Below are 27,257 nucleotides of genomic sequence, written 5' to 3' on the forward strand. Positions count from 1 at the left end.
TTTATTTATTTTGGCTTTATTTCATGTCTGTATTTGTAGATGCGCTAGGTAAACTGCCACACCAGATCCTGTTTCATAACACTGCATTTTGCAGAATATTGCATAACCTTTTTTTGAATCAATAAAAACGACAGGCAGAGCAGGTGTCCCTTTTGGATTTTCCATGGATCAAAGAAATTCCAGATTTAGAAGAATGTCAAGGGCAGTGGCTGTTTCCGGTGAATGCCGCATGGACGAGGGGAAATCAAAGGACACAGAAGGGGTGCCTATTCCACATTCAGCCGAGGTGTGGATGGGCTAAGGTCCCTAGGAAGGTGCAGTCATCTCATGCTCAGAGGCTTCGCAGTCATGTTCTCTGGCCAGCTGAGACCTTCTCCCAAGGAGGTGCATCTCCAAGACTCCTCTTCAGAAACTGCACAAGGCTGTTCCCCCATCGACCCTCCTGTTCCCCTTCCTGCTGCTGCCTGGAGCGCCACTGGACCCCCAGATTCTAGCAAAAGGCTCCCGTCTCTCCAGGTTTCAAGGGTGTCTCTCAGGGTGCAGCTGCCACCGCTCCTTCCCTCCCTTGCAGCTCGCCCAGCAGCCGCCCGACGTTGTCGGTGAACTCGCCCCGCTTCTTCTCCGCCCCGGCCAGCTTCACGGGCCGCAGGCTGGGGTGGGGGGGCTTGTAGGGGTGGGGGCACCAGACGTTGCTGAGGAAGAGCCAGACGGCATCCGGGTCCACCTGCATCAGGTGGAGGAAAACGCTGCGGAGACAAAAACAAAAGCAGGGAGGGGAAGCTGAGTCAATGGGAAGTCTAGAATCATAAAATCGCACGGTTGGAAGAATACCCCCAAAGGTCATCTATTCCAACCCCCGCAATGCAGGAATCACAGCTCAAGAATCCCTGAAAGGTGGCCACCCAACTTCTGTTTAAAGACCTCTGTGAAGCAGAGCCCACCGTATCTTGTGGGAGTCAAAGACAGGGCTCTTCGTCAATCCATTTTATTGTATGTGAACGGGATCCATGCGCGTGATGTCATTTTGAGCGCCTGTGCATGTGCAAGCGTCGAAACCCGGAAGTAAGGCGCTCTGGGTCGCAGCGGAGCGTAACCTGAAAACGCTCAACCTGAAGCATATTTAACCTGAGGTATGACTGTACAGTGGTACCTTGGGTTACATACGCTTCAGGTTACAGACGCTTCAGGTTACAGACTCCGCTAACCCAGAAATAGTACCTCAGGTTAAGAACTTTGCTTCAGAATGAGAACAAAAATCGTGCTCCGGGGGCGCAGCAGCAGCAGGAGGCCCCATCAGCTAAAGCAGTGCTTCAGGTTAAGAACAGTTTCAGGTTAAGAACAGACCTCCAGAACAAATTAAGTACTTAACCCAAGGTACCACTGTATAGCCAAAGGCCTTTACAATGGGCGACAGAGAATAAAAGGAAAACTTTCCTCTAAAACCATACAACGTAACCTGTAGCTGTTTACAACATAAAAAGAAATCTACAACATTAAAACTTAAGACTGGAATGCATTCACATAACTGGAACAGAGCTTCTTGGCTGCCAGAGCAAATTTGGCTAGGCTACCTGGTGTGTAATATCTAGATGTTTACCTGCTAGGAGTTCAATGGTGACTTCCTGTGTGGATTGACCTGGAAGCCAATTAAGAACTGGCAATATAAATTTCCCTCTGGGCGTTGTCTACAGGGGGCAAATCAGCAGACAGCCTGTGATGTCATCTACCTGATGGCATCTATGTATACATTTGCAATCCGCATGGGGAATTCCCCTATCTCTCCCCTCTAAATATGCTGAGGGCATCTGTTGGAATCTTAATTCTGCAAAGGCCCTGCATTGTGGGAAGGTCAGAGTCTCAAGGTGAAGCGATTGGTCTTAATTTGGGGTACCAAGTAGAGTAACGGGTGGCAGTGATGGATGCTCTGTCTTGGTTGGCATCCTGATCAAAAGTCCAGTTTCTAAGGCCACATGGACTAAGGACTAAGGAGTTCTCCATTTGAAGATTATAAACCCTAAACTCATCTTGCCACTTTTGCGCTCAGCCCCCTGCCCTTAGTTGCTCTAACCAGCTGATCTTAAGTGTATGACCCTCGAAGGCATTTAGCCTGCGCCAGTATCTCAGGCTAGATCAATTCAGGCTGCAAGGGGAGGTTGTTCCATGGCTGAATGGCTCTAATAATACCGGATCCAGGATTTGGGGAACCCAGGCTCACCCCAGCCCCCTACTAGACTTGGGTTAGCACAGCACTGAGGGTGCCGGATCTCTTTTCATTAACTCTTCTGATCACATCCACCTGAACAAGGGCTCAAATGATGACTTGAGGCATCCTCTGAAAAGACTAATCGGTCCAGCAAAGGTCTCCTTAACATGATGGAGAACCAACCTGAGTCCAACCCCCTGCCAAGCAGGAACCACCATCAGAGCACTCCTGACATATGGTTGTCAAGCCTCTGCTTAAAGACCTCCAAAGAAGGAGACTCCACCACACTCCTTGGCAGCAAATTCCACTGTCGAACAGCTCTTACTGTCAGGAAGTTCTTCCTAATGTTTAGGTGGGATCTTCTTTCTTGTAGTTTGGATCCATTGCTCCGTGTCCGCTTCTCTGGAGCAGCAGAAAACAACCTTTCTCCCTCCTCTATGTGACATCCTTTTATATATTTGAACATGGCTATCATATCACCCCTTAACCTCCTCTTCTCCAGGCTAAACATGCCCAGCTCCCTTAGCCATTCCTCATAAGGCATCGTTTCCAGGCCTTTGACCATTTTGGTTGCCCTCCTCTGGACACGTTCCAGTTTGTCAGTGTCCTTCTTGAACTGTGGTGCCCAGAACTGGACACAGTACTCCAGGTGAGGTCTGACCTGCAATGACTGGCTTGTCTTTCAAATCAATCAACTTTTCCACAAGTCTTCTCCACAATAATTTTCTTCCGTTCTTCTGGACTGGGTGGCTGGAGACCATTTTTGCTCCGCAGTGATGGTTCCCTGCCAGCCTCTCTCCACCTAATCAATGGCAAAGGATGTTAATTCATCCTGGTTGCTTTGCAATCCATATGTTTGATCCTGGGCGGCCGCGGAGAACACCAGCCCTGTCTCGACTCATTTGGAGCCCTGCCTCTGGATAAAGCCTCTTGTTTCTTCCCCACACCTTCCCCCCAAAATACGGTTCTGGTTCACAGCACAGTCAACACCCTGGAAATTGCAATGTGCTAAATAAGTGTTCTCCGCCTTAATGCTTATTTGCTGCGAGCCGAAGCCCAGAAAAAAACGAGAGAGTTCTGATTAAAGGCATTGCCACTTCCTATTTTAAACTTCCTTCATCAATACATTCCCACACGGAGGTGAATAGCGGTGGGTTCAGAGTTAGCTGCATTTTCAGAATGTGATTACATAAAGCAACTGGTTCAGAGATTAAATTTTTAAAAGGCTGTGAGAGAAAGAAGTAAATCTCTGGAAGGAATGTCTATCTATCTATCTTACGCAAACATACCTTCTCTCTCTCTCTCTCTCTCTCTCTCACACACACACACACACACACACACACACTTAGCTTAACACCTGAGATGACATTACAATCTTTTCCCAAACTTGCTCTATTAAAAGTAGGAATTGCACATACACAAAATTCAAAGTGCGACGTGGCTGCTGAGATTCCCCAACCTGGCGCTCTCCACTGGTACGTAGGCAGAGACCCTCCCTGCCCGCAGACTGTCTGGCCAGAGTGGTGCATGTTCTAGTTATCTCCCGCTTGGACTACTGCAATGCGCTCTACGTGGGGCTACCTTTGAAGGTGACCCGGAAACTGCAATTAATTCAGAATACAGCAGCTAGACTGGTGACTGAGGGTGGCCGGCGAGACCACATAACACTGGTCCTGAGAGATCTGCATTGGCTCCCAGTACATTTCCGAGCACAATTCAAAGTGTTGGTGCTGACCTTTAAAGCCCTAAACGGCCTCGGTCCAGTATACCTGAAGGAGCGTCTCCACCCCCATCGTTCTGCCCGGACACTGAGGTCCAGCGCCGAGGGCCTTCTGGCAGTTCCCTCCCTGCGAGAAGCCAAGTTACAGGGAACCAGGCAGAGGGGCTTCTCGGTAGTTGCCCCTGCCCTGTGGAACCTTCAGATGTGAAAGAAATAAGTAGCTATCATATCTTTAAAAGAAATTTGAAGGCCGCCCTGCTTAGGAAAGTTTTTAATATTTAATGCTGTATTGTTTTTAACACTTGATTGGGAGCCGCCCAGAGTGGCTGGGGAAACTCAGCCAGATGGGTGGGGTATTATTATTATTATTATTATTATTATTATTATTATTATTATTATCTTCATTTGGACTCAAGCTTCTTCCATCAGCCCCAGCCACCGCAGTCATGCTGGCTTGGGGAATGATGGGAATTGTAGTCCAAAGGCAACTGGGGAGCCCCAGTTTGGAGAAGGCCGACCTAGCTGACGCCAACAGAGCGGTTCCTTTCCTTCTCTCTCTCCTTCTCTAGAACTTTGCAAACAGTTTTATTGTGCAGCCACCTTCTCACTGACTTATAAATCTTGCCATTGCTGCTGCTTTTCTATGGGACTTCGTCCTCCAACGCAGATATCAGGTACAGAAGCCAATGCGCATGGTGGGGGTTATGGAGGGACCTGGCGTCTATAAATCATGCTTTTCTCTTTAAAAGCCCACTCAAAATTGCGAGAATATAATGCAAGTAATCAAAGAAATGAGGCAGGTACTCTACCTCGAGAGAACGTTTTAAGAACTTTCCGAAAAGGTTTGCAGTCTGCTGGTCCTGCTTAGCTCAAGAGGCAATGAGTTCCAAAGGTGTGGGAGCAGCTGTTGCAGAAAATGCCCTCTGATTGGCCAAAACACCAGTAAATTTGGTGTGGTTGTTCTACTGTTACTTTGCTAGAAATTGCCTTAATCAGGATTGAAAAAATTTAAACAGCTTAAATTGAAATGTGTTTATGTACTTAAAGCCTAGATTGTTTTGGTTTCTGAAGTCATTCTGTGTGAGCCAAATTGATGATTTTTGTCATTTTTGTATTTACTGACACGCCCTGCGTTTTGTACAGCGGTATTTCCGACGCTCCATAATTTGATGCTCTGAATGTCTGCTGTAATATGGTTTGGCCACAGCTCATTGGGGGAAAGCAGAATATAAGTGAATCAAATCAAACTGATGAAGCAACTCGGTTCCAAAGCACGGCACCGACTAGGCTGCCCAAGCCGGACCCCCCAAACCTGTGTGATTCCCTTGGCAGATTTCTGTGGTTTTCTCCAGGCGAATCAATCCAGAATTACCCTCCCAGAGGTGGGCAGTTTGACAACCACTGGCCGCCTCTAGAGCCGCTGCGGGAAACTGGGCAAAATCCAAACACCAAAGACTTGGCTTCAGGCAGAGAGGGCCTCTGGAGATGAAACCGGTCTCTTCTTCTCTCTCTTTTTAATGGATTTGCGTGGCTTTTTCAACTTCTTGTTTGTACCAGGCAAGGCACCACCCAGCTCAGCCGCTTCCCTGCCTCTTTGCGGCAGGTGTGTTTGCGCTGTGCCCACTGAGAGGGCCTCCGAGGCTGGAATTAGATGCTCTCCGCAGCCAAGCCACCGCTCTTGAAACCAAGAGAGGCTCTTCAGGTCTGATTGGGATTCAGCAGAGCCCTTTCCTAGAGGGATAATTGCAGCACTTCTTCCGTGGCCTAGGAAACGGCTGGCAGACCTGGAGAAATCCATCCTCTTGGGCGAGGAACCGTGCGGGAGGACCAGATGGGCTCCACAATGGCGTTTATTCAGTGAGTACAGAGGCAGCGTGGCACAGTGGTTAGAGTGCTGGACTAGCACCCACTTGACCGGGGTTCGAGTCCATCGCTGGGCCACGAAGTTCACTGGCTATGACCTTGCAGGCCAAGCGCTCGCTATCAGCCTAACGTGCCTTGCAGGGTTGTTGTTGTTTTGAGGATAAAATGAGGAAGAGGAGAGGTAGGCATGCCACCTCAAACTCCATGGAGGCGATAAATGAAATACAGTGGTACCTCTGGATACGAACAGGATCCGTTCAGGAGCCCCGTGCGCATCCTGAAGCAAACGCAACCCGTGTCTGCGTGGGTTGCGATTCGCCACTTCTGCGCATGACGTCATTTTGACCGTCTGTGCATGTGTGAGCAGCAAAACCCGGAAGTAACGTGTTCCGTTACTTCTGGGTCGCCACGGAGCGCAAGCCAAAAACGCTCAACCTGAAGCAACTTCAACCCGAGGTATGACTGTAAATGAAATGAAAAATAATAAAATAAAATAAATTAGTTAGAGACAGGGGATCCTGCAGGAAAGAGAAAAGTACTACAATGCCTTAGGATATAGAGAGGGACCTCTGGGCTCCCCAAATCACAGAGGAAGAGATGGAAGGGGTACCGTGATGCAGCCCATTACGCCTTCCAAGGTGGTGAATGCCCCTTCCTTGGAGGTTTTTAAACGGAGGTTGGGTGGGGATTCTTTAGCTGGGATTCCCTGAATCACGGGGGGTTGGACTAGATGACCCCTGGGAGTCTCCCCCCCAACTCTGCAGCGCTATGATTCACAGATGCTCCATCCCATCCCTGTCCCTCATCCCAAACCTGTGCCTACAAAACGATGCCAAGAGCCGGGCTGTCGTCACGCCACCCTTTGCACCCGAGAAACTCCACCAGGGAGTCCAGCTTGCTTGTTCTGCAGCCCTGACTGATACGCACAGCCTGCCTCGTCTGGGCAGCAAAAGCCACAGAGCCCACCAGGCACTGGATACCATCCGGCAACCTAATCTCACTTGAACCCCACCGGGCGGCAGCGGCCAGAGTCAACAGATGCATGAAGCTGCCTCACACCGAGCCAAACGGCCAGTCTGGCACCCTCAGGCTGGCAAGCACTCCCCACAGCCGCTGGCAAAGGGGCCTTCCCCAGTCCTCCTGCCAGGGATCTCTTAACGGGAAATGTTGGGGATTGAACCAGGGCCTCCAAGCCGGCAGAGCTCGGGCACAGCTGCTGTAAGTCCTCACTAAGCCATGTCCAATGATGCTGGAAGATTCAGGGCCGTTAAAATATGAGTTCCTTCTTCAGAAGTTCCTTCTTCATTTTGACCGTCTGCGCATATCCGAGCTGCGAAACCCAGAAGTAACGTGCTGAACCCGAAAATACGTATCCTGAAGCATACTTATCCAGAGGTATGACTGTATGGATACGTTTGATCAAACCTCTCCATTCTTAAGGAAATCAGCCCTGAGTGCTCACTGGAAGAACAGATCCTGAAGCTGAGGCTCCAATACTTTGGCCACCTCATGAGAAGAGAAGTCTCCCTGGAAAAGACCCTGATGTTGGGAAAGATGGAGGGCACAAGGAGAAGGGGACGACAGAGGACGAGATGGTGGGACAGTGTTCTCGAAGCGACCAGCATGAGGGAGGCAGTGGAAGACAGGAGGGCCTGGCGTGCTCTGGTCCAGGGGGTCACGAAGAGTCAGACACGACTAAATGACTGAACAACAACATGACTGTATATGAAATATGCACTCTCTGCAAAACCAAATAAACAGAAATCTTACAAATCTCTGAAAGTCACAAGATATGCGCTCTTGATGGATTCTCTTGGAAACATAGATCCAAATAAACATAAGTCTTGTAAGTCTCTGAAAGTCTTTGTAGACTATGCAAGTCTCTGAAAGAAGACTTACAAGACTTATTTTATTTGTTATTTTGTTTTCATACTGTTTAATGTTTTGTATAGATTATAACATAAAGAGTTTATATTGACGTTGCATTGTTGTGCTTGGTAAATTGTTGCCTTGGATATTACAGATAATTGTTTGCAATTGTTTAATTGTTTGGTTTCTTGCCTTCGCCAGCCTGGCAGGGCAGATGCACCTTGACCCCTTCCGTCAGGCGCCTCCACTTCCTGACTGGCCATCTCAGGTCCAGCCTGACCTTGGATGACCCACCCTCCACGCCAAGACCCTTCTCCTCTTGGGCCGAGATTCTCCCCTGGTGGTCCAGAGGGCTGTGCAGCTTAAGGACCAACTTGACTCCCGCAATTATATATGTGTGTGTGTGTGTGTGTGTGTGTGTGAATTTACTCCAGCAGTTTCCAAGCAACCTCCGTTTCCATGGCGAAAGATGCCCGGGTTAATCCAAGCAGACGTGCTCGCCTTTGTATTTGCTTTGCTCAAGTGCGGCTTATTGATTTTTACTTTGTTTTTAAGCTTTCGCTTGGCAGGGCTCTGCACCAGAGCTTGCAACTTGGCAGATGCAGATGGGGATGCGGGGAACGAAAGCGGCCCAAGCCGGGAGCACGGAGAGGCGCCTGTTTAACCGTGGCGAGAAACGGCTCGGAATCGCTGGCTTGTGCAAACCCGCCGGGTCTGCGCTGAACGGAGCTGGAGCGTCTCGATGGGTTTGGCTCGTCCGGGCAAGTTGGAAGCAGGCTGCTCAGCACAGAAGCTTCTCTACGGTGCAAAGAGGCCGATCTGCTTTGCAAAAAGGCTGTCGTCGGTGCCCTGGCCTTTCCAAGAATAGCCTTTTGGGCGCAGGCTGGGGGGGTAGGCAGGAATCTGCGGCCCTGCAGCTGATGGTGAAGAACAAAGGAAGAGCTTGCTGGATCCGGCCAGTGCCCCACCTAGGCCAGCATTCTGGTATCACAGTGAAATACAGGATCAGGTTGAAGGTGCTGGTTTTAACCTTTAAAGCCCTATACGGCCTAGGACCCACGTACCCACAGGACGGCCTCTCCTGGTATGTCCCACGGAGGACCTTATGGTCTTCAAACAAAACATCTTGGAGGTCTCGGGCCACAGGGAGGTTAGGCTGGCCTCAACCAGAGCAAGGGCTTTTTCAGCCGTGGCCCCGATCTGGTGGAACGCTCTGTCACAAGAGACTAGGGCCCTCCGGGACTTGACATCTTTCTGCAGGGCCTGCAAGACAGAGCTGTTCCACCAGGCCTTTGGCCAAGGCACAGTCTGACCCCCTCCGTCTGTAATTCTCATAGCATTCTAGCCCAATGGTTGCCATTAATTTGATTTGAACTGGTTTTAGAATGAATTGATTTTAGAATGTATTTCAATTAATTGATTATGATTTTATGTAAACTGTATTATTTTTACTGTTGTTAGCCGCTCTGAGCCCAGATTCAGCTGGGGAGGGCAGGATAGAAATAAAATTTGATGATGATGATGATGATGGACTTCCTTTGATTTGTCCTGAGTCCTACAACATGCAACTTGGATGTTTGTGTGTTATGAGACAGGGAGAAAAAAAATTCTCTACCCACTTTGTCCATGATGAAAGGTTGCAGCCCTTTTTTTAAGTTTAGAGTAACAAGTGACATTATAGAACTTTATAAAACAGTGCATGGCGTTTAAAATAAGCAGATTGGAAGGTACCCGCAAATGCCATCTAGCCCAGCCCCCCGCAATGCTGGAATCTCAGTTAAAGCATCCCTGGCAGATGGCCACCCAACCTCTGCTTAAAAACCTCCAGCGAAGGAGAGTCCAGCACTTTCCAGGGGAGTCTGTTCCACTGTTGGGCAGCTCTTACGCTCAGAAAGTTCTTCCTAACGTTCTTCCTAATGTTGACTCCTTCCTTGTAACTAGAATCCATTGGTTCAGGCCCTCCGTTCTGGAGCAGCAGAAAGCAAGCTGCCTCCCTCTTCCATGCGACAGCCATTCAGATCTCTGAAGATGGCTATTGCGTCTTCTATCCGTCTTCTGTTTGGCAGGAAGGACTCAGGCTGGGCGTCCCTCTGGGAAGGGAGAGGCTCACGGAACTTGAATTTAAGCTTGCAGAAGCTCTGGAGATGGGAAAGGTCTTTCGCTCCCACTGTGGCAGAGCAAGGAGCCACTTGCCCCTGCCGCCAGGGCATTTTGGCGTCGGTTGTGTTCAGATATTGATGTTCTGCCCCACCTTAAGAGGAACAGATACGTGGAGTTGTTGTATGTCATGACTGCTTACTTCCAGCACAGTCTGCTGGGAACTTCCGTTGTATATTGCTTTTGCTGTACTGCTGGTTTGCTTGGACACGAAGGGAAGCAGACATGTTTCTCCTTTGTTCCTGAACTATGCTGAATAAATGCCTGTAAATAATGCTTACACATGTCTCTGTCCGCCACTTCCCTTGTGAAGATTTATTCACTCTGCTGAGAGGAGTGTGCTCAGTTTCTGAAGGTTTCGGAGGCTCGAGTTGCTGATTGATGCTGTTCCGAGAACCGGGGCTCACCCGGCTGCCGGCTGGTGGCTGGAGCCAACTGGGGGCTGCCAAATGCCCCCTTGTTCCCGGCAGCATCCCAACAGGTTGGAGCCCCATCAACAGAACCACTGGTGCTTCTTCTGCTATTAACGTGAGTTGACCGGGGGTTTCTTTCCTCCTCCAAATTTCCTTGACTAAACATGTATTAAAAAGTAATTAAGAAGCCAAACTACAGGGACGCGGGTGGCGCTGTGGGTTAAACCACAGAGCCTAGGGCTTGCTGATCAGAAGGTCGGCGGTTCGAATCCCCGCAACGGGGTGAGCTCCCGTTGCTCGGTCCCTGCTCCTGCCAATCTAGCAGCTCGAAAGCACGTCAAAGTGCAAGTAGATAAATAGGTACCGCTCCGGCGGGAAGGTAAACGGCGTTTCCGTGCGCTGCTCTGGTTCGCCAGAAGCGGCTTAGTCATGCTGGCCACATGATCCGGAAGCTGTACGCCGGCTCCCTCAGCCAATAAAGTGAGTTGAGTGCCGCAACCCCAGAGTCGGGCACGACTGGACCTAATAGTCAGGGGTCCCTTTACCTTTACGTAAGAAGCCACAACGGCAACAGAGGGTCTGGTCCTTTTCCAGGATTTGCCAAGCGGTGGAGAGAAATGGATTTGGGCCCAGGCAAGCACAAGTGACGTTCAGGGCCAAAGGGACAGAAGAGAGAAAACAGAAAGAAAATGAGTGTGTTGTGGGAGAGCCACCTTTGCCTGGTTTTGTGAAAACAGCAGGCAGGGCTAGGAAGGCTTCCCATTGAACCAAATTTGCCTTTTTCCAAAGAGACTTAAATGGTAAGAAGATTTTGTTGGCTGGTCCCACTGGAATCCCAAGAGGCTGGGGTTAGTGCCGGATGCTGCAGCACAATTGCTGACAGGTTGGGGGGTGGGGTCTTGTCCACAGAGAACACCTGTGTGTGCTCAGAAATCTTCACCGGTTGCTAATTTGCTACTGGGCCAAGTCCAAGGTGTCAATATTAGCATAGGAAGCCCTGAAGAACTTAGAATCATAGAATCATAGAATCATAGAGTTGGAAGAGACCACAAGGGCCATCGAGTCCAACCCCCTGCCAAGCAGGAAACACCATCAGAGCACTCCTGACATATGGTTGTCAAGCCTCTGCTTAAAGACCTCCAAAGAAGGAGACTCCACCACACTCCTTGGCAGCAAATTCCACTGTCGAACAGCTCTTACTGTCAGGAAGTTCTTCCTAATGTTTAGGTGGAATCTTCTTTCTTGTAGTTTGCATCCATTGCTCCGTGTCCGCTTCTCTGGAGCAGCAGAAAACAACCTTTCTCCCTCCTCTATGTGACATCCTTTTATATATTTGAACATGGCTATCATATCACCCCTTAACCTCCTCTTCTCCAGGCTAAACATGCCCAGCTCCCTTAGCCGTTCCTCATAAGGCATCGTTTCCAGGCCTTGGACCATTTTGGTTGCCCTCCTCTGGACACGTTCCAGTTTGTCAGTGTCCTTCTTGAACTGTGGTGCCCAGAACTGGACACAGTACTCCAGGTGAGGTCTGACCAGAGCAGAATACAGTGGCACTATAACTTCCCTTGATCTAGATGCTATACTCCTATTGATACAGCCCAGAATTGCATTGGCTTTTTTAGCTGCCGCGTCACACTGTTGGCTCATGTCAAGTTTGTGGTCAACCAAGACTCCTAGATCCTTTTCACATGTACTGCTCTCAAGCCAGGTGTCACCCATCTTGTATTTGTGCCTCTCATTTTTTTTGCCCAAGTGCAATACTTTACATTTCTCCCTGTTAAAATTCATCTTGTTTGTTTTGGCCCAGTTCTCTAATCTGTCAAGGTCGTTTTGAAGTGTGATCCTGTCTTCTGGGGTGTTAGCCACCCCTCCCAGTTTGGTGTCATCTGCAAATTTGATCAGGATGCCCTTGAGTCCATCATCCAAGTCGTTGATAAAGATGTTGAATAAGACCGGGCCCAAGACAGAACCCTGTGGCAAGTTTGGGAGCAGTTTACCTACAAGGTTGCCTTGATCCCACATGTGCCCACTGAACTGCTTTGATCAGCAGAGCTGGCACTGATACAAGGCCACAGGATGCCTTTTCTGTGTTGGAAACTAAAACTCAATCTTTCAGTGGGGTGGCAGCTGGAAGCCCTTGCCACTTGGCATCAGGCAAGTGCCTTCACTGGACTCCAGACATTTTGATCTAGAAAGGACTGTCTGCATATGTAGAAAGTGGACGTATGTTTTAATCTCTTCTTAGTTCATAGCTGACTTTTATCTTTGGGATATTTCAAAGGTCTGGGTTTTTTGGGGTTTTTTACTGTTTTTACAGATAGTTTTATTGTTTTATTCCCTTTGGAAACTGCGTCAAGGTTTTTTTTAAAAAACAATCAAGCAGCAATAATAATAAATAATAACTTATTACTTATAGCCTACCCATCTGGCCAGGCCTCCCCAGCCACTCAGGGTGGCTTCCAACAGAATATTAAAAACACAATAAAACATCAAACATTTAAACCTTCCCTAAACAGTGTATAAATGTATCAGGAAGTTTTTAATGTTTTATATTTTACTATGTTTTATATGTGCTGTAAGCTGTCCAGAGTGGCTGAGGAAACCCAGCTAGATTGGTGGGGTATAAATAAAATAATGGTAATTATGAAATGAATGAATGCAGGTCCTTGTTGAGTGAAGGGCAAGGCCCCCTGCACCTTGGCTCACTTGCCTGAGTCACCTAAAGCAGCCGACTTTGTGGTGTTGCTTGTGGAGCATATTTATGGATCTAGGAGGGGGCAGCTTTTCTGCAGAGAGGGGGGATTAGACTTGATGGCCGAGGGAACCCTACGCTGCTATGTAATTCTGTTCCGGGAACAGCATGAAAGGCTTTGTGTTGCCTGGGTTTCCATTACCTGCAGGCGGCCTCTTGCAATTTGGCAGGCTGCTTGGCGCTGAGGTAGGGGAGGCAGGCGTCCTCCACTTTATTCAGGTCGCCCTCACCTGTGGGAACAGGAAGAGAGAAGCGTCAGAGGAAGACGACTCGCGCAAGGAGCGCCCTGGAGGGTGGGCAGAGCGTCAGCTTGCATCTGCAAACAAGGAGGGTCGGACAAGGTTTAGGGCTTGCAGAGTGAGGCCTCAGGGCGGGCAAGGGAGACTTGGTTCCTGGGAAGGCAGGAGAACAGGGAGTCCCAGTCTCTACAAGGCCGTTTCCCACAAAGCACACGCGTCTGCCTCGAACCTGGCATTGCACAAAACAAATGAAATACCGTGAAAAGCCCTGAAATGAGAAATAATCGACTAGAAGTATTACCTTGTGGAAATCAACTAAATAATAAAATCAAAAAGCTTAAGGAAAAAATCAGGAAAACCTAAAATAGAACAAAGCCTTTAACGGGATGCCGGCTACAAACCTCGTTCCACTGAACTATTCAGTTTCCTCAGAAAGAAATAGAAAAATCATAAACCTTAAATGGCCAAGATTCAAACAAGGGTAGAACCCCCAAAATTCTGACGTATTATAATCCTAGCTCGACCTAGGTAAAGCAAAGCGCAGTAATAAAGGATTGAGGACTCAAAGGTACAGTTTCTAATAGTGAATTTACAAAAAAGCTACAAAAATGGCAAGTTTTAAACAAAGCCCAGCTTGAAGAAAGCCAAGCACAGTAATAAAGGGTTGAGGACTCAACTGTGAAAATTCTAGTGCTGCTTTTACAAAAAGGTTTAAAAACCTAAATAGCACAAATTCAAAGAAAGGAATACAAGATGAAGCTGTTTTAGATTTTGAACAAACTCAAGAACAGGGTTGAAACACTCCCATGGTCTAGATGTTACTGCTGATGTTAAAGACTGATTAAAGACTGAAGACTAATGTTGAAGACTTTCTCACCTGGCATTGGGCAGGTAGAGATGCGCACACGACCCCTGCAGAAAGCAGCTCTGCCAGCCCTGAGTTTGTCTCGTTCCCAAGCGCCAGGCTGGCAGAGCCCCTTGTACTGCGGTTCCCAAGCAACAACCTCCGTTATCCTTTTTTATTATATACACTTTTTATTGAGTTTTCTTTAACATGTACAAACAAAATAAATACTCTAAAGTTCAACAATCATATGTCTGCTTATTTTCTACACGCTCTATCGCGCACAGACCTCCCTCCCTCCCTTCAACAGGCTTTCATATTAAATTTTCTCTTTCACAGGTTCTTAGTTGCATTCTATACACATCACAAGATTTATTTTAATCCTGCCACAGTCTTTAAACTTCTACAGTTATTGCCTATATACTCGACAAATTTACTCCATTCCTTTTTGAACTTTGTTTCCTCTTGGTCACGGATCCTGTGGGTCAGTTTTGCTAATTCTACATAATCAACCATTTTTGTCTGCCACTCCATTCGTGTTGGAGTTTTCCATTCCTGAGTTTTTCATTTTTCAGCTACTAAGATTCCGGTGGCAGTCGTAGCGTACATAAATAGTCTCTTGTCTGCTTTTCTTAATTCATCACCTATCAGCCCCAGCAGAAAAGCTTCCGGTTTTTTGGGGAAGGTATATTTAAATAGTTTTTCCAAGCTCTGTTATCCTAAGGTTACAAAGGTTCGGCTGTTGTAATTTGTCTAATTCTCTTTTAAAGCTGTCTAGGCTGGTCACTGCCTCCTGTGGCAGGGAGTTCCTCAGATTAACTACTCACCGAGGTCCAGAGTTTTGCATAGGGACCCGAGGCCCTGCAGCACGGCGAGCTGTAGCTTGAAGGCAAGGGTGTGGCTATAGATGGGCCCTGCCCGGGCGCTGACCGGGGCCTGGGTGACGAGGGAGGCTGCCAGCTTGGGCAGGACGTCTTTGGAGAATCGCCGCCGCAGGAAGTCGCCGCTGTGGGCTCCCAAAGTGCACAGCACCTGTGGAAATTCCACCAAACAGGCTCTTATTCACAGAGGCAAGTCCCATTTGCTTGAATGAGTGCAATCTGCAACAAAATGTTGCCATATCGAGGGCTCCTGTGCAGTTTTCTAGCCAGCTATGCCCTTTCCCGGGATACTCCATTCCATTCCCCTTCTCCCCTGCAATGAAAAGCAGGACTCTTTTTCATTCTGCTTCAGAGCACAGCCGCTCTGCGCCAGGCCACCCGCACCCAGTCTTGCTTTCTGCATGGATCTGCACTGAGTGGGCGATCTGCCACAAGACCCAGGCAGAGGGGCTTCTCGGTGGTGGCACCTGCCCTGCAGAACGCCCTCCCCTCAGATGTCAGATAAAACAACTATCTGACTTTTAGAAGACACCTGAAGGCAGGGAAGTTTTTAAATGGTTGATGTTTGATTGTGTTTTTAATATTTTGTTGGGAGCCACCCAGAGTGGCTGGGGCAACCCAGTCAGATGGGCGGGCTATAAATATAAATTATTATTATTTCTCTATGCCACGTTCAGCCCAAATCTGGGGGGCTCGGAGCAAATCCTGCAGGTTGGGCTTCCACAATGTTTGCACAGTGCCGCGCAGCTCTGTGTATGAGAGCGACTCTGCAAGTTGGGGTGCCTGCAGCATCATGCAAAGGACTAAAGACAAGAAAGTGCAAGAACTGCTGAGCCTCTAGGCATCGTAGGGGGTTGGACTAGATGACCCCTGGGACCCCTTCCGACTCCGCAATTCTACGGTTCTAAACTCGGCTGCCCAGAGGAGGCCCACCCAGCACAGGGAGGGGGTTGGGTCGCCTGCCGCACTGAAGTTCTCTCCCTCCCTCTCTGCAGTTTCAGAAAGGAGGCCACCACGATCAAAGGGATTTCTATAATTAAAAAGTATCACCTTCCCTGCTGCTTGGCAGCGTATCTCAAAATGCTGAAAAGGTAACTGCGTTCCTCGATAACGTCTTCTCCTCTCCAGCGCAAAAAATCCTGCCTGGTCCTTGAGATGTTGGCTGGGTATTGCGGGCTTGGCTGGGTTTTTTGTTTTTTTTTGTCCCCCCCCCCAAAGGTATTACGCCCCTGTGTATTACGCTTTTAGCTTTAAGTCGCTCAAACCATTTGCACTTCAAACGCTCTCCTTGTAGGCCAGATCTCGGAGCTGGAAGCCTGGAGGGCATCGGATGCTTCTTCCTTGCCAGGTTAGTTGGCAGCTGGAAGAATCTGCTGGCACACAACTGGGCCAGATTCACTAAAAGGGAGCACAATCCCCCCCCCCAAAGCAAATCTTGCACCAGCCCTTGAGAAACAAACAGGAGATGAAATACAGGGAGGGAGATTTCATCTTTGCTGCGCCACTTTCCCCCTGTAACCCTCTTTCTCACTTTGCTTTTTCAGCCAGGCTGCAACTGCGGAAGCCAACCTGGTGCCCCCACACTCTGACTTAGTTAGCACTACGGAGCTCAGCACTGGACCGCACTGTCAGGCTGTTGCTTTGCTTATTGCAAATCTGTGTTGTTCTCATCGGCCGACTGGCCGTCTTTTGGAAGAAGCAACGCTTCTCACTGCTGGAGGGGAGAAGGGCTCCTGCGATCGAATCCTGCTTGGGGGTTTCTTCCCACAGGCATCTGGTTGGCCGCTGTGGCAACTGGCCTTCTGTGGTTTCCAGCAGCTGATATTAAGAAACCGGGGCTGCCCTTGAGACTGACCCAGAAACTCCAGCGGGTGCAGAATGCTGCAGCGAGACTCCTTACGGGGTCCTGGCCGCGGGATCACATTCACCAAGTGCTATACCAGCTGCACTGGCTCCCGGTGGAGTACAGGATCAGGTTTAAGGTGCTGGTTTTATGTCCCATGGAGGACCTTACGGTCTTCAAATAAAAACATCTTGGAGGTCCTGGGCCACAGGGAGGTTAGGCTGGCCTCAACCAGAGCCAGGGCTTTTTCGGCTGTGGCCCCGACTTGGTGGAACGCTCTGTCACAAGAGACCAGGGCCCTGCGGGACTTGACATCTTTCCGCAGGGCCTGCAAGACAGAGCTGTACCACCAGGCCTTCGGCCAAGGCACAGCCTGACTCCCTCCTTTGGCAATCCTCACAGAACTCTAGCCCAATGGTTACCATTAATTTGATTTTGAATTGATTTTAGAATGTATTTCATTTAATTGATTGTGATTTTATGAAAACTGTGTTACTTTTACTGTTGTTAGCCGCTCTGAGCCCGGCTTTGGCTGGGGAGGGCGGGATACAAATTTTTTATTATTATTATCACATACTTTCTTTTTTAAAAAAAGTTTTATTAAATAGAGGGCTAGGGTGTGCCATTTTAGGGGAGGAACTTAATTTTTGCAAATCTCTTTCCTTAAAATGTGTTTCTGGGTGTGAGGAATTCAAATCTGCTATTATTTTTGTGACTAGACAGCATTTAGCTTGGTAAGTCTACATCTGATGAAGAATCACATAAACTGCTTCTGGAAAACCAAATAACTTCTAATTTCACATTCTGAAAATGTCAACTAACGCTAAATGACGGTGGAGATGTAACTGGAAATACTTGGCAATCAATGATTTCTATGCAATTTTCCTTACCAAGAAAACTAAATTCTATTAATTTAACCAAAATATATTTTGAATCCCCAAGGCACGTTACGACATTTTAGCACCCTTCATTTTCAGAATCTGCAAAAGTTCAATACCACCTTATAGGGGGAAGCCCCAAATTCAGCAGATCAGGCCCACGAAACTAGACTGTGGTCAAGACGGCTGGCTCCTCCCTTTCCGGAACTGCGTCAGGGGCCAAGTTCAGACCCTTGCTGGCCCTGGTGGGATGTGGGTGGGTGTTGAGGATTCTGAGCAGGCTCACCTTAAAGGCCCTGAGAACGGCCAGTGGGTCGTCCTTGGTCAGGCGGTGGACGAGGGCAGGCCACGTCCGATGGGCCAAGGGAAGGAGGTGGCTCTGGTGGGGGCTCAGCACCGTCACGCAGAGCTCCAAGACATCCAGGACCTGCCAGGGGAAGCGCAGGAGAATTCAGAGGAGAAACACAATGGCATTGATGGAGTTGGGGCTGGAGACAGCTAGACAAGTGATTCTGCGATGTAAGAGTGTGCAGCCCTCTTGTTTGTTCTCACCTGGAGAAGGAAACAGTCCTTGACCTCTTTTTCAAAGACTAAAATGTGTTGGTCACTTGCAGGAGTCAGTTGGTAGCTGACCACCCCTCAACTTGCGTGATGTGTCAGCAGAGGGTGTGGAGCCCCAGCAGTGTCTCCAGAGATTTCCTGCTCCCAGCAGAGTCCCCAGTTAAGGGGGAAACTCCTCTCCCGCACAGCTCAAAGGAACAATGTGCTTTTTGTCTCCAGACACAAGACAAAGCTAGACACTGCTATCTACTTATGAGCAGAGAGATCTGCTAACACTACCTCCATGCTAGCGAAACGCTGCTGTGTAAAACCTACAGCCTCTTCCTCTGACAGCTTCAGAGTCAGACCCTGACAGCAAACAGGGCACGGCTCAACATCAGGACAAGATCCCAGGCCCTAAGGAAGTCAGACTATCCTCCACCAGGGCCAGGGCCTTCTCAGTGATGGCTCCAACCTGGTGGAATGCTCTGTCACAGGAGACCAGGGCCCTGCAGGATTTCACTTCCTTCCGCAGGGCCTGTAAGACAGAGCTATTCCGCCTGGCCTTTAATTTGAATTCAGCCTGATCTTTTATTCCCTTTCTCTTCCCTCCCCCTCCCCTTTTTATGAAGATCACCCGCTCTGAGATCCCACAGCTAACTCTCCCCTGGTCTCCTCGCTGGCCCAAGTAGGACTAATTTAGCCAGCTAGCCCTGGTGATCATCTAATGTTTACTGGATGGATTTTCCCCCTAAATTGATTTTTGATTTTATCGTTATTCACGTTTGATACCGTATTTTATGCTGTTTTTTGTAGCATCAATTAAGTGTTTTAAATTTGTTGTTAGCCGCCCTGAGCCCGGTTTTCTGAACCGGGAAGGGCGGGGTATAAATAAAAATTTATTATTATTATTTATTATTAAAAGCGATGCCCTGGAGACCATTATGCCTGTCTCCCCATCCCTGAACCAACAGAAGGGCGAAGGACTCTGCAAATCATACACTCGACCTCGCTGGTGTTGCTATGGTGACCCAGGGCACCTGACACCCTAATCTCAGAGCATCCAGACACGGAGGATGTGCTCCTCAAGATATGAGGCCTAGCACTGTGTCATTTAACCCATTCTTCGCATTATACCCAAGGGTACCCTCTGGCCGGCTTTAAGATCAGCACTCTGAGCTGGGAGCCAAGCCCATCAGTCTCAGGCACATGAGAAAGGGACTGCGGACATGCTCGAAGCAACTCGTTTCATTGTTGTTTTACATATTCAAAGCAAGGGCTGGCCCTTGGCACTAGGATACCGTCTCCAGGGCTGGGCCAACAGCAGAGCGTCTGGTGTCCTGGCTGCTGCTCCAAGGCATACCTTCAGCCGCACATGGAGACTCTTGTCGGAGAGCAAGTGGGCACATCTCTCCATCACGGCCTTGGCGGCCTGGGCATGGGCTGGCAAAAGGCTCTCTGTCTCCAGGCTCTGCTCGTTTGCTTCTGGCTCCAGATAAGGCAGCTGATCCTCTGGGAAGGAGAAAGGAGGGTTGTTGGCACTTAGGGGAACGATACAGGGTGGAACTTAAACACATTTTATTATTATTATTATTTCATTAACTTTATGCTGCACTGCTTGACTGTAGGAAAAAAGTCTCAAAGAAGAAGAAGAAGAGGAGGAGGAGTTTGGATTTGATATCCCGCCTTTCACTCCCCTTCAGGAGTCTCAAAGCAGCTAACATTCTCCTTTCCCTTCCTTCCCCACAACAAACACTCTGTGAGGTGAGTGGGGCTGAGAGACTTCAGAGAAGTGAGAGTAGCCCAAGGTCACCCAGCAGCTGCATGTGGAGGAGCGGAGACACGAACTCGGTTCCCCAGATTACGAGACTACCGCTCTTAACCACTACACCACACTGGCTCTCAAAGCAGTATGGAAGTGAGAACTGGACCATAAAGAAGGCTGATCGCCGAAGAATGGATGCTTTTGAATTCTGGTGCTGGAGGAGACTCTTGAGAGTCCCATGGACTGCAAGAAGATCAAACTTCTCTATTCTGAAGGAAATCAGCCCTGAGTGCTGACTGGAAGAACAGATCCTGAAGCTGAGGCTCCAATACTTTGGCCACCTCATAAGAAGAGGAGACTCCCTGGAAAAAACCTTAAGCTGGGAAAGATGGAGGGCACAAGGAGAAGGGGACGACGGAGGACAAGATGGTTGGACAGTGTTCTCGAAGCTACAAACATGAGTCTGACTAGACTGCGGGAGGCATTGGAAGACAGGAGGGCCTGGCGTGCTCTGGTCCAGGGGGCCACGAAGAGTCGGACACAACTAAACAACTAAACAACAACTAAATATATGAAAGATGAACAATATTTCAAAACTTTCAAAAAGTTAAACTAGCAATAGACTAAAAGCAGGTTAAAACTCACACCCATCTGGGTAGGCTAGTCTAAACAACAACAACAACAACAACAACAATAATAATAATTTATTATTTGTACCCCGCCCATCTGGCTGGGTCTCCCCAGCCACTCTGGGCGGCTTCCAGCAAAGATTAAAAATGCATTAGAATGCCACACATTAAAAGCTTCCCTGAACAGGGCTGCCTTCAGATGTCTTCTAAATATCAAGTAGTTGTTTATCTCTTTGATGGGAGGGTGTTCCACAGGGCGGGCGCCACTACCGAGAAGGCCCTTTGCAACAAGAATGTTTTTTGCAGGCCCCAAAAGAGGGTACAGTGAAGGCACCTGCCTGACGTCAATAGGCAGGGAGTTCCGAAGGGCAGCTGCTGCCACACTAAAAGATCAAGCTCTCCCAAATGCAGCCATGGCATTCCATGCACATGCAGGGTCATGAGTGTAGGGGAAGAGGTCTCTGGGCTCCGACCAGAGACCTGAAGCGCTTCCAGCTGTACTGACCTGCCTCCTCCTCCTCCTCCTCTGTGAGATTGCCTTCTGCAATCTGCTTCTGCTTCATGTACTCGAGGAAGAACTCTTCCATGGCCTCTGCGGTGAGAAGTGGCGGAGAAGGGGTTTCCTCACTCTGCTCAGCTGCTCCCGAGAAACGGCCACCTTCGTGCTCCAAATTCTTCTCTGTTTGGTGCTCCACCACAAACCAGGAAGCTGCCAAGAGGAGGAAAATGTGAATTCCTCAAGCCCAACACAGCAATCCTAAACTTGGCTACGAAACGGGTTCTATTCTGGGCAGCTGGGATACAGATTTACCGTATTTTTTGCTCTATAAGACTCACTTTTTCCCTCCTAAAAAGTATGGGGAAATGTGTGTGCGTCTTATGGAGTGAATGCAGGCTGTGCAGCTATCACAGAAGCCAGAACAGCAAGAGGGATTGCTGCTTTCACTGTGCAGTGATCCCTCTTGCTGTTCTGGCTTCTGAGATTCAGAATATTTTTTTCTTGTTTTCCTCCTCCAAAAACTAGGTGCGTTTTGTGGTCAGGTGCGTCTTATAGAGCGAAACATACGGTAAGTCCCAATTTGGAGAAAGAGGGCTAAGCCACACAGGAAAGACACAGCGCAATGAATCTCCATGCCAGGCTATGTCTGTAAAACCATGCAGAACTAGTTTGTAACACTCTTATTATATATTTGTTGACTGCGGTTAGGTTGACTATTGCCCAGTAATGGAGAAATATGTTTGATTTTCCCCTTCACGTTTGGTTTCAGAAGGCCCTACCTACACATCCCAATTGCAGAAGAGTGGAATCATTTGATGTGTGTTTTACGAGACACCACCAAGCCAACAGCCCTCGCATGATGGATGTTTCTGACATGCATTAAGGAACTGGCAAATTCCCACGGAACCAGATTTATTTGGTGCTGACTACACACCAAAATCCACTACCACAAGCCCTCTTTGATCCCGAGAGAACGATAATCCCATTTTCTGGTCTGATTTTAATCAACCTCTTCATGCTCCCATTTACTATAGATAGCAAATCGCCACCAGATTCGTTTCGCTTCATTGTGTAAGATATTTTGATTCCTTAATAAAGTTCTAAAAAACAAAAAGAGGTACTGTACAGTACATAGTAGCAGCTACGAATTCTCCTGGCTTTCCTCTGCAACTGGGACAACCAGGCTGCAAACTTATCTGGAAGGAAGTTTCAAGGAATTCAATTTGTTCCTTTCTATACAGGTAGATCTTGACTCCAAAATAACTGTGGGATGAATCCTGTGCTGATCCTACACAGAGAAAACCCACTGAAATTTAAAAGGGCATGACATAGGTGCCTCAATTTCAATAGGTCTACTCGCAAGTATGATTTAGTTGGCTATAACCCTCAGTGCTGAATATTGCTCTCACATATGCATTCCTGAGTATGCATCCTCTGAAGGAAATCCCATGCAGAGATTAACGGAGTTATTCCCGAGTCATTTGGCATCCCCACAGAGTGTAGATCAGTGGGGAGGACCACCCCATGGGGGACAGTGGGGTTACCTAGGAAGGCACTAAGAGGCAAGGGGCAGGAAGGGGGTGCCAGAGGTTTAAAGGACTAACAGAATTTGAAAAGCTGATATCACTGATACAAGTTCATCTGCTTTGTTGAATTAATTAAACTAACTAGTTTTAATTGGATTTTGAATAAACATGGAATTAATTGTTACCATTTTGAATTTCATTGTGCCGTTCTCTTCCTTAGTGGGTTGGGCTATCCTGATTAGTGATCTTTACAGGGTTGGGGGTACTGAGGATGCGAATGTGGAATCAAGAGCGCAGTGGCCTGAAAAAGTTTGGGAACCACTGGAGTAGATGTTACCAGCACAGATCCAAGGCCCTGGTTCATTTCCTAACTCAGCTACAGAATTTCTGAAAGGGAGAAATGGGTGAATTAAGCAACACACTGAAACCAAGGCCAGGACCCCTGGGATAGCAGAGACAAGACAGAGGTCCCCCATTTTGGAGGGGGTGCTGTGGATTTCCTACTCTGAGTCAAGGTAGCAAAGTGGTTAGATTGCCGGACTAGGACCTGGAAGAGCAGGGTTCGAATTCCCCACGACCACGAAGCCTGGCGTTGGCCCATTCGCCATCCCTCAGCTAAGCCCTACCTCACAGGGCTGTTGTTGTGAGAGGGAAAGTAAAGGTAAAGGTAAAGGGACCCCTAACCATTAGGTCCAGTCGCGGCCAACTCTGGGGTAGTGGCGCTCATCTCGCTTTACTGGCCGAGGGAACCGGCGTATAGCTTCCGGGTCATGTGGCCAGCATGACTAACCCGCTTCTGGTAAACCAGAGCAGCGCACGGAAACGGTGTTTACCTTCCCACCGGAGTGGTACCTATTTATCTACTTGCACTATGACGTGCTTTCGAACTGCTAGGTTGGCAGGAGCAGGGACCGAGCAACAGGAGCTCACTCCGTCGCAGGGATTCGAACCGCCGACCTTCTGATCAGCAAGCCCTAGGCTCTGCGGTTTAACCCACAGAGCCACCCGCGTCCCTGTGAGAGGGAAACAGAGCCACTTATGGCTTGAGCTCCTTGAAAGAAAAAGCAGGATAGAAGCATGGCGGTGAATCGGTACCTAGCCTCAGCAGCAGTGTGTGCAGGACCCCGAGGAACGAGGCGGCCCGGTCAGCGTGATGCAGGTCAAGCTTGGCCAGGATGTCCTGGAGGACGTCATCCACCAGGGGCAGCACATTGGCATCCGAGTGTCTCAGCATGGCTTCCAGGACCCGCGAGCAACGGGGCACGTGAGCCTGGTGACGCAGGTGCAAGGAGATGCCGTTCACCAGGTAGTCGGCATTCTGGTTGATAAGGTCCGGGATGGAGCCGTAGCCGCAGGCACAGCAGATGTCCTCCATGGCCCCGCTGGCTGCCTGGCTGATAAGGAGCGTGGCATCTCCTGCCTTCTCCAGGACGGGGTACAAGGCAGAGATCAGCAGCGGGCGGAAGTCCTGCTTGAGCGCGGAAGCAAAGCAGCCCACCCCTTCCAGCTGGATGCAAATCTGCCAGATGTTGCCGTTCATGGCGTGGACGGTGAGCTTGGCATCTGGGAGAGGAAGGGGCTGGCCAGGCGGAACGGCAAGGAGCCCGGAGCGCTTCGCCTCCGGTTCGCTGGCCACCTCCTCAGCCTCGATGCTGGTGACCAGATGCCAGTTAGCTTGGTCCACGTATTCCTCCAGCACAGAAGCCACGACGCCTCTGAGATCCTCAGCACTGGTCACCTCTTCCCGCTCATGAAGGACGTCCACCTCCAGCCCAGCTGCTCCAGCAATTAGTTCATTGAGGACCATCGCCGCCTGCTTCCGGTAGACAGCCGACTCTCCGTACAGCCCCAGGAAATGGTCCGCCAGCAAATAGAGGTTCCCGTAGTATCCGAGGACCCGGCAGATCTGCTGGAGCAAGGAGAATATGCGCTCGTCGGCAAAGAACCGGAAGCACTTCCTCTGGGCGCTGCTGCTGTGCTGCGAAGGTCCTGGCAGGTTCCCGAGGCGCCGCTCCTCCACAACCTTCACATCCTTCACGTCCAGCTCCAGGACTTGCACAAGGGCCCTGGAGAGGCGGTGGAGGTGGGAAGACGAGTTCAGAACCAGGTTGACCCGGGGGCCCAGCAGCTTCAAGTACCCGAGGAACAAGTTCAAGGTGACCGTCTTGCCCTGGTCATCCTGGGAGCTCATCAGGCGGGGAAGGGCAGTGGCCAGGGAGTGGAGGTCCTCCGAAAGGATGTCGGCAAGAAGGCGGTTCTCCGCCACCCTTCCCTGCTCGGCGGTGCTCCGCAGGACCTCGCTGCTCCGAGTTCGGATCTCGGGCCTCTCGTCGTTGACGAGGCCAACCAAGGCCTTCAGGAGCTGGCTGGCGGAGTCGACCAAAGACCGGCCGCAGGTTGCCATCAAGAGCTGGACCATTTCCACCAGCTCCATCCTCGCCTTCCAGTGAGGGTGAACGGACACGGACCCAACCACCTTTGCGATCAGGATGGAGAGCTTGGCTGCTGTGCTCTTTGCCCAGTGGGGGTCTCGGTGGACCACGAGCTCCGAGAGCCTGCCTTGCCCCTGAACAGATGTCTCCGTCTTTGGCGGGATCCGTGCCAGTTGCTCATCTGCCATGACCAAAGCTACCACCCGGGAGAAGACTTTGATGGCCAAGACGACGACGGCATGGCCTTGCTTCACGTCCCCCGCGATGATCCGGGAGAGCGTGAGGGAGATCCCGGGCAGGAAGGAGGCAAAGAGATCCCCGCAACGCTTTGCCTCCTCGCCGTCCAGCGGCCGGTGGCCCCCCTCGCAGTCACACTGCAGAAGCAGCGCTTGCAGGCATCTCAAGGCCGTGATCTTCAGCTGCTTGGCTTTCTCTTGCTCCGCCAGGGAGAGCAGCAAGGAGACGGCAAAGCCCAGGTGCGGGAGGTTGGAGGGCTGGTACAGAGTCGCCAGGACGTCACCGGAAGCCGAATGCAACAGAGCCAGCAGTGCCTGCAAGACAGCCTCCTTCAGCTCCTCCGACAGAGGGGCCAGCTGCTGTGGGCTGGAGGGGGAGGCCAGGCAGACGCAGAGCTCAGAGAACAGCTCCAGGAGCAGCTCGGGCTTCTTCACGCACGTGGCGGAGAGCACCGAGGCCACGCACTGGGCCACGGTCTGGACCACGCGCTCCCGCTTCGGCCCTGGGATCTTGAGGGTGAAGCGCAGGGGGAAGAGGACATATTCCTGGAGCTCCTGCAGGGCAGAGTCGCTGACTGTTCGCAGCTGGGAGCGGAGCAGCTCCACGTTCTCCGCCGTCTGGGCTTTGGTCAGCTGCACACAGGCCGGGCGCAAGGCCCCAAACGCCTCCTGCGGGGTGTCGAAAACAGCCATGGCCTGGCCCTGCCGCCCTCGACTCAGGCCTCTCCTTCGGTCGTGGTCATCCTGAGTAGGGAAGGGGAAATAAGTTCTGTGAGAGCAGCTTTCAGGTTACAGGAGCAGGAGCAGGAATAGAAACACAACCAATAAATAAAAAAGGTAACAAGCCCAATGTGCCCCTTCACATAACTTTTGTCAGCCTTAAGAGGCCTTAAGTTCTCAAAAAACTAGAGGAAGGCTCTCTGAAAAACAGCAGGCAGTCTCAAGGTCCCTTAAAGAGTTTCACTGCATGGCTAGCTACCCCACTGTGTGCAGAGCAGGGCAGCTTCGGCCGATGCCTGGAGCTGAAGAGGGAAAGAAAAGCCCTCTGGCATTCAAAGGAAGCGGCCTGGGAATCCCAGAACTGTAGAACTGGAAAGGACCCCGAAAGGTGGCCCAGCCCCGACCCTCTGCAGTCCCGGAATCGCAGCATTGTGGAGTTGGAAGGGGTTCCCCAGGGGTCATCCAGCCTGATCCCCTGCAATAACTTGCAAGGGGTCAAGCCCTCTGGTTTAGCCTGGCAGATTCCCTGGCCTAGACCGGCAGTCTCTTTGGGGTCGAACTTTGCAGGAGGGGACCTGGCCTGGCCTTTAGGCCCGGAGGGCACATGCTCTACCCACTGAGCAACACTGCCTCACCTGGGGCCGGAGTCCAGCGAGGGGGCGGGGTCAGGCCGCCGGCAAGGCCCTGGAAGTGGGCCCGGGTCCGCAGGTCTCTGGCCCCCTATTCCCCCCTCCCCAAACACCCCACAGCCTCCCCGCCGCTTCTCCCTTCCTCACGCGTCGCCCGGGAGAAAGCGAGAGTTCGCCACATGCCGGAAGTCACCATTCTGACGGAGCGAAATATCTCCAGCGGGGGAGACGGGCGGGCGGAAAGGAGCGACAAAAGTCCCCCCGGAGCAGCACCGCCCATGCGCGGCGGCCGAACCCTACTGCGCACGCGTCGCTGGGAGTCCGCGCGTGCGCTTTAGGGCGGCGCCGGCTGGACTTGGCGCCGCTTGTCCGGCCGAAGCAGCAGCAGCAGCAACGGCCGCCGCTCTCTCGCGCCTCCCGGGTGGTTTGTCCCCCTTGGCCCCCCGTAGCATGCCGCCCTCTGACCCTCGCGCGGCGCCGGGGTGAAAGGGCGCGCGGCCATTTTGTGTCGGCGGTTGGTCGTCTGTGAGGCGAGGAGGGAGGCCGGGCGGGAGGCCGGGAGGGCGGCGGGGCCGGGCCGCTCCAGCGAGGCCGCGCCAGGCCGGGCCGGGCGGAG

The 27,257-nt window shown here is 50.5% G+C and overlaps 1 protein-coding gene across 2 annotated transcripts; it reads right to left on the minus strand.

Moving 5' to 3' along the window:
• TTI1 (TELO2 interacting protein 1) lies at positions 1–27,045 on the minus strand. 2 transcript variants are annotated; one of them, XM_083447286.1, is made up of 8 exons: positions 26,648–27,045; positions 23,720–26,036; positions 21,105–21,308; positions 19,569–19,717; positions 17,952–18,092; positions 14,891–15,095; positions 13,123–13,210; positions 1–746 (listed from the first exon to the last, which is right to left on the minus strand). In XM_083447286.1, the coding sequence occupies exons 2-8, from the start codon at positions 25,983–25,985 to the stop codon at positions 533–535; spliced, it is 3,267 nt and encodes a 1,088-aa protein (XP_083303412.1). In that variant the 5' UTR covers positions 25,986–26,036; positions 26,648–27,045; the 3' UTR covers positions 1–532. The 2 variants fall into 2 exon arrangements, 1 of the variants encoding a protein (XP_083303412.1); XR_014512829.1 differs by lacking the exon at positions 1–746 and adding an exon at positions 12,527–12,674 and having other exon boundaries at positions 12,837–13,210.
• Positions 27,046–27,257: the final 212 nt, after the last annotated feature.

This window comes from Podarcis tiliguerta (genome assembly GCF_965153285.1).
Source record: "Podarcis tiliguerta genome assembly, chromosome: 6".
NCBI lineage: Eukaryota > Metazoa > Chordata > Lepidosauria > Squamata > Lacertidae > Podarcis > Podarcis tiliguerta.

Excerpts from the sequence above, each read along its gene's own strand:
- TTI1 (XM_083447286.1), bottom strand. The coding sequence starts at position 25,985 with ATGGCTGTTTTCGACACCCCGCAGGAGGCGTTTGGGGCCTTGCGCCCG. Across the intron at positions 15,096-17,951 it reads CCGTTCTCAGGGCCTTTAAG|GTGCTGTGCACTTTGGGAGC; the intron begins GTGAGCCTGCTC and ends GAATTTCCACAG. Across the intron at positions 13,211-14,890 it reads ATGCAAAACTCTGGACCTCG|GTGAGGGCGACCTGAATAAA; the intron begins GTGAGTAGTTAA and ends CTGTTCCCACAG.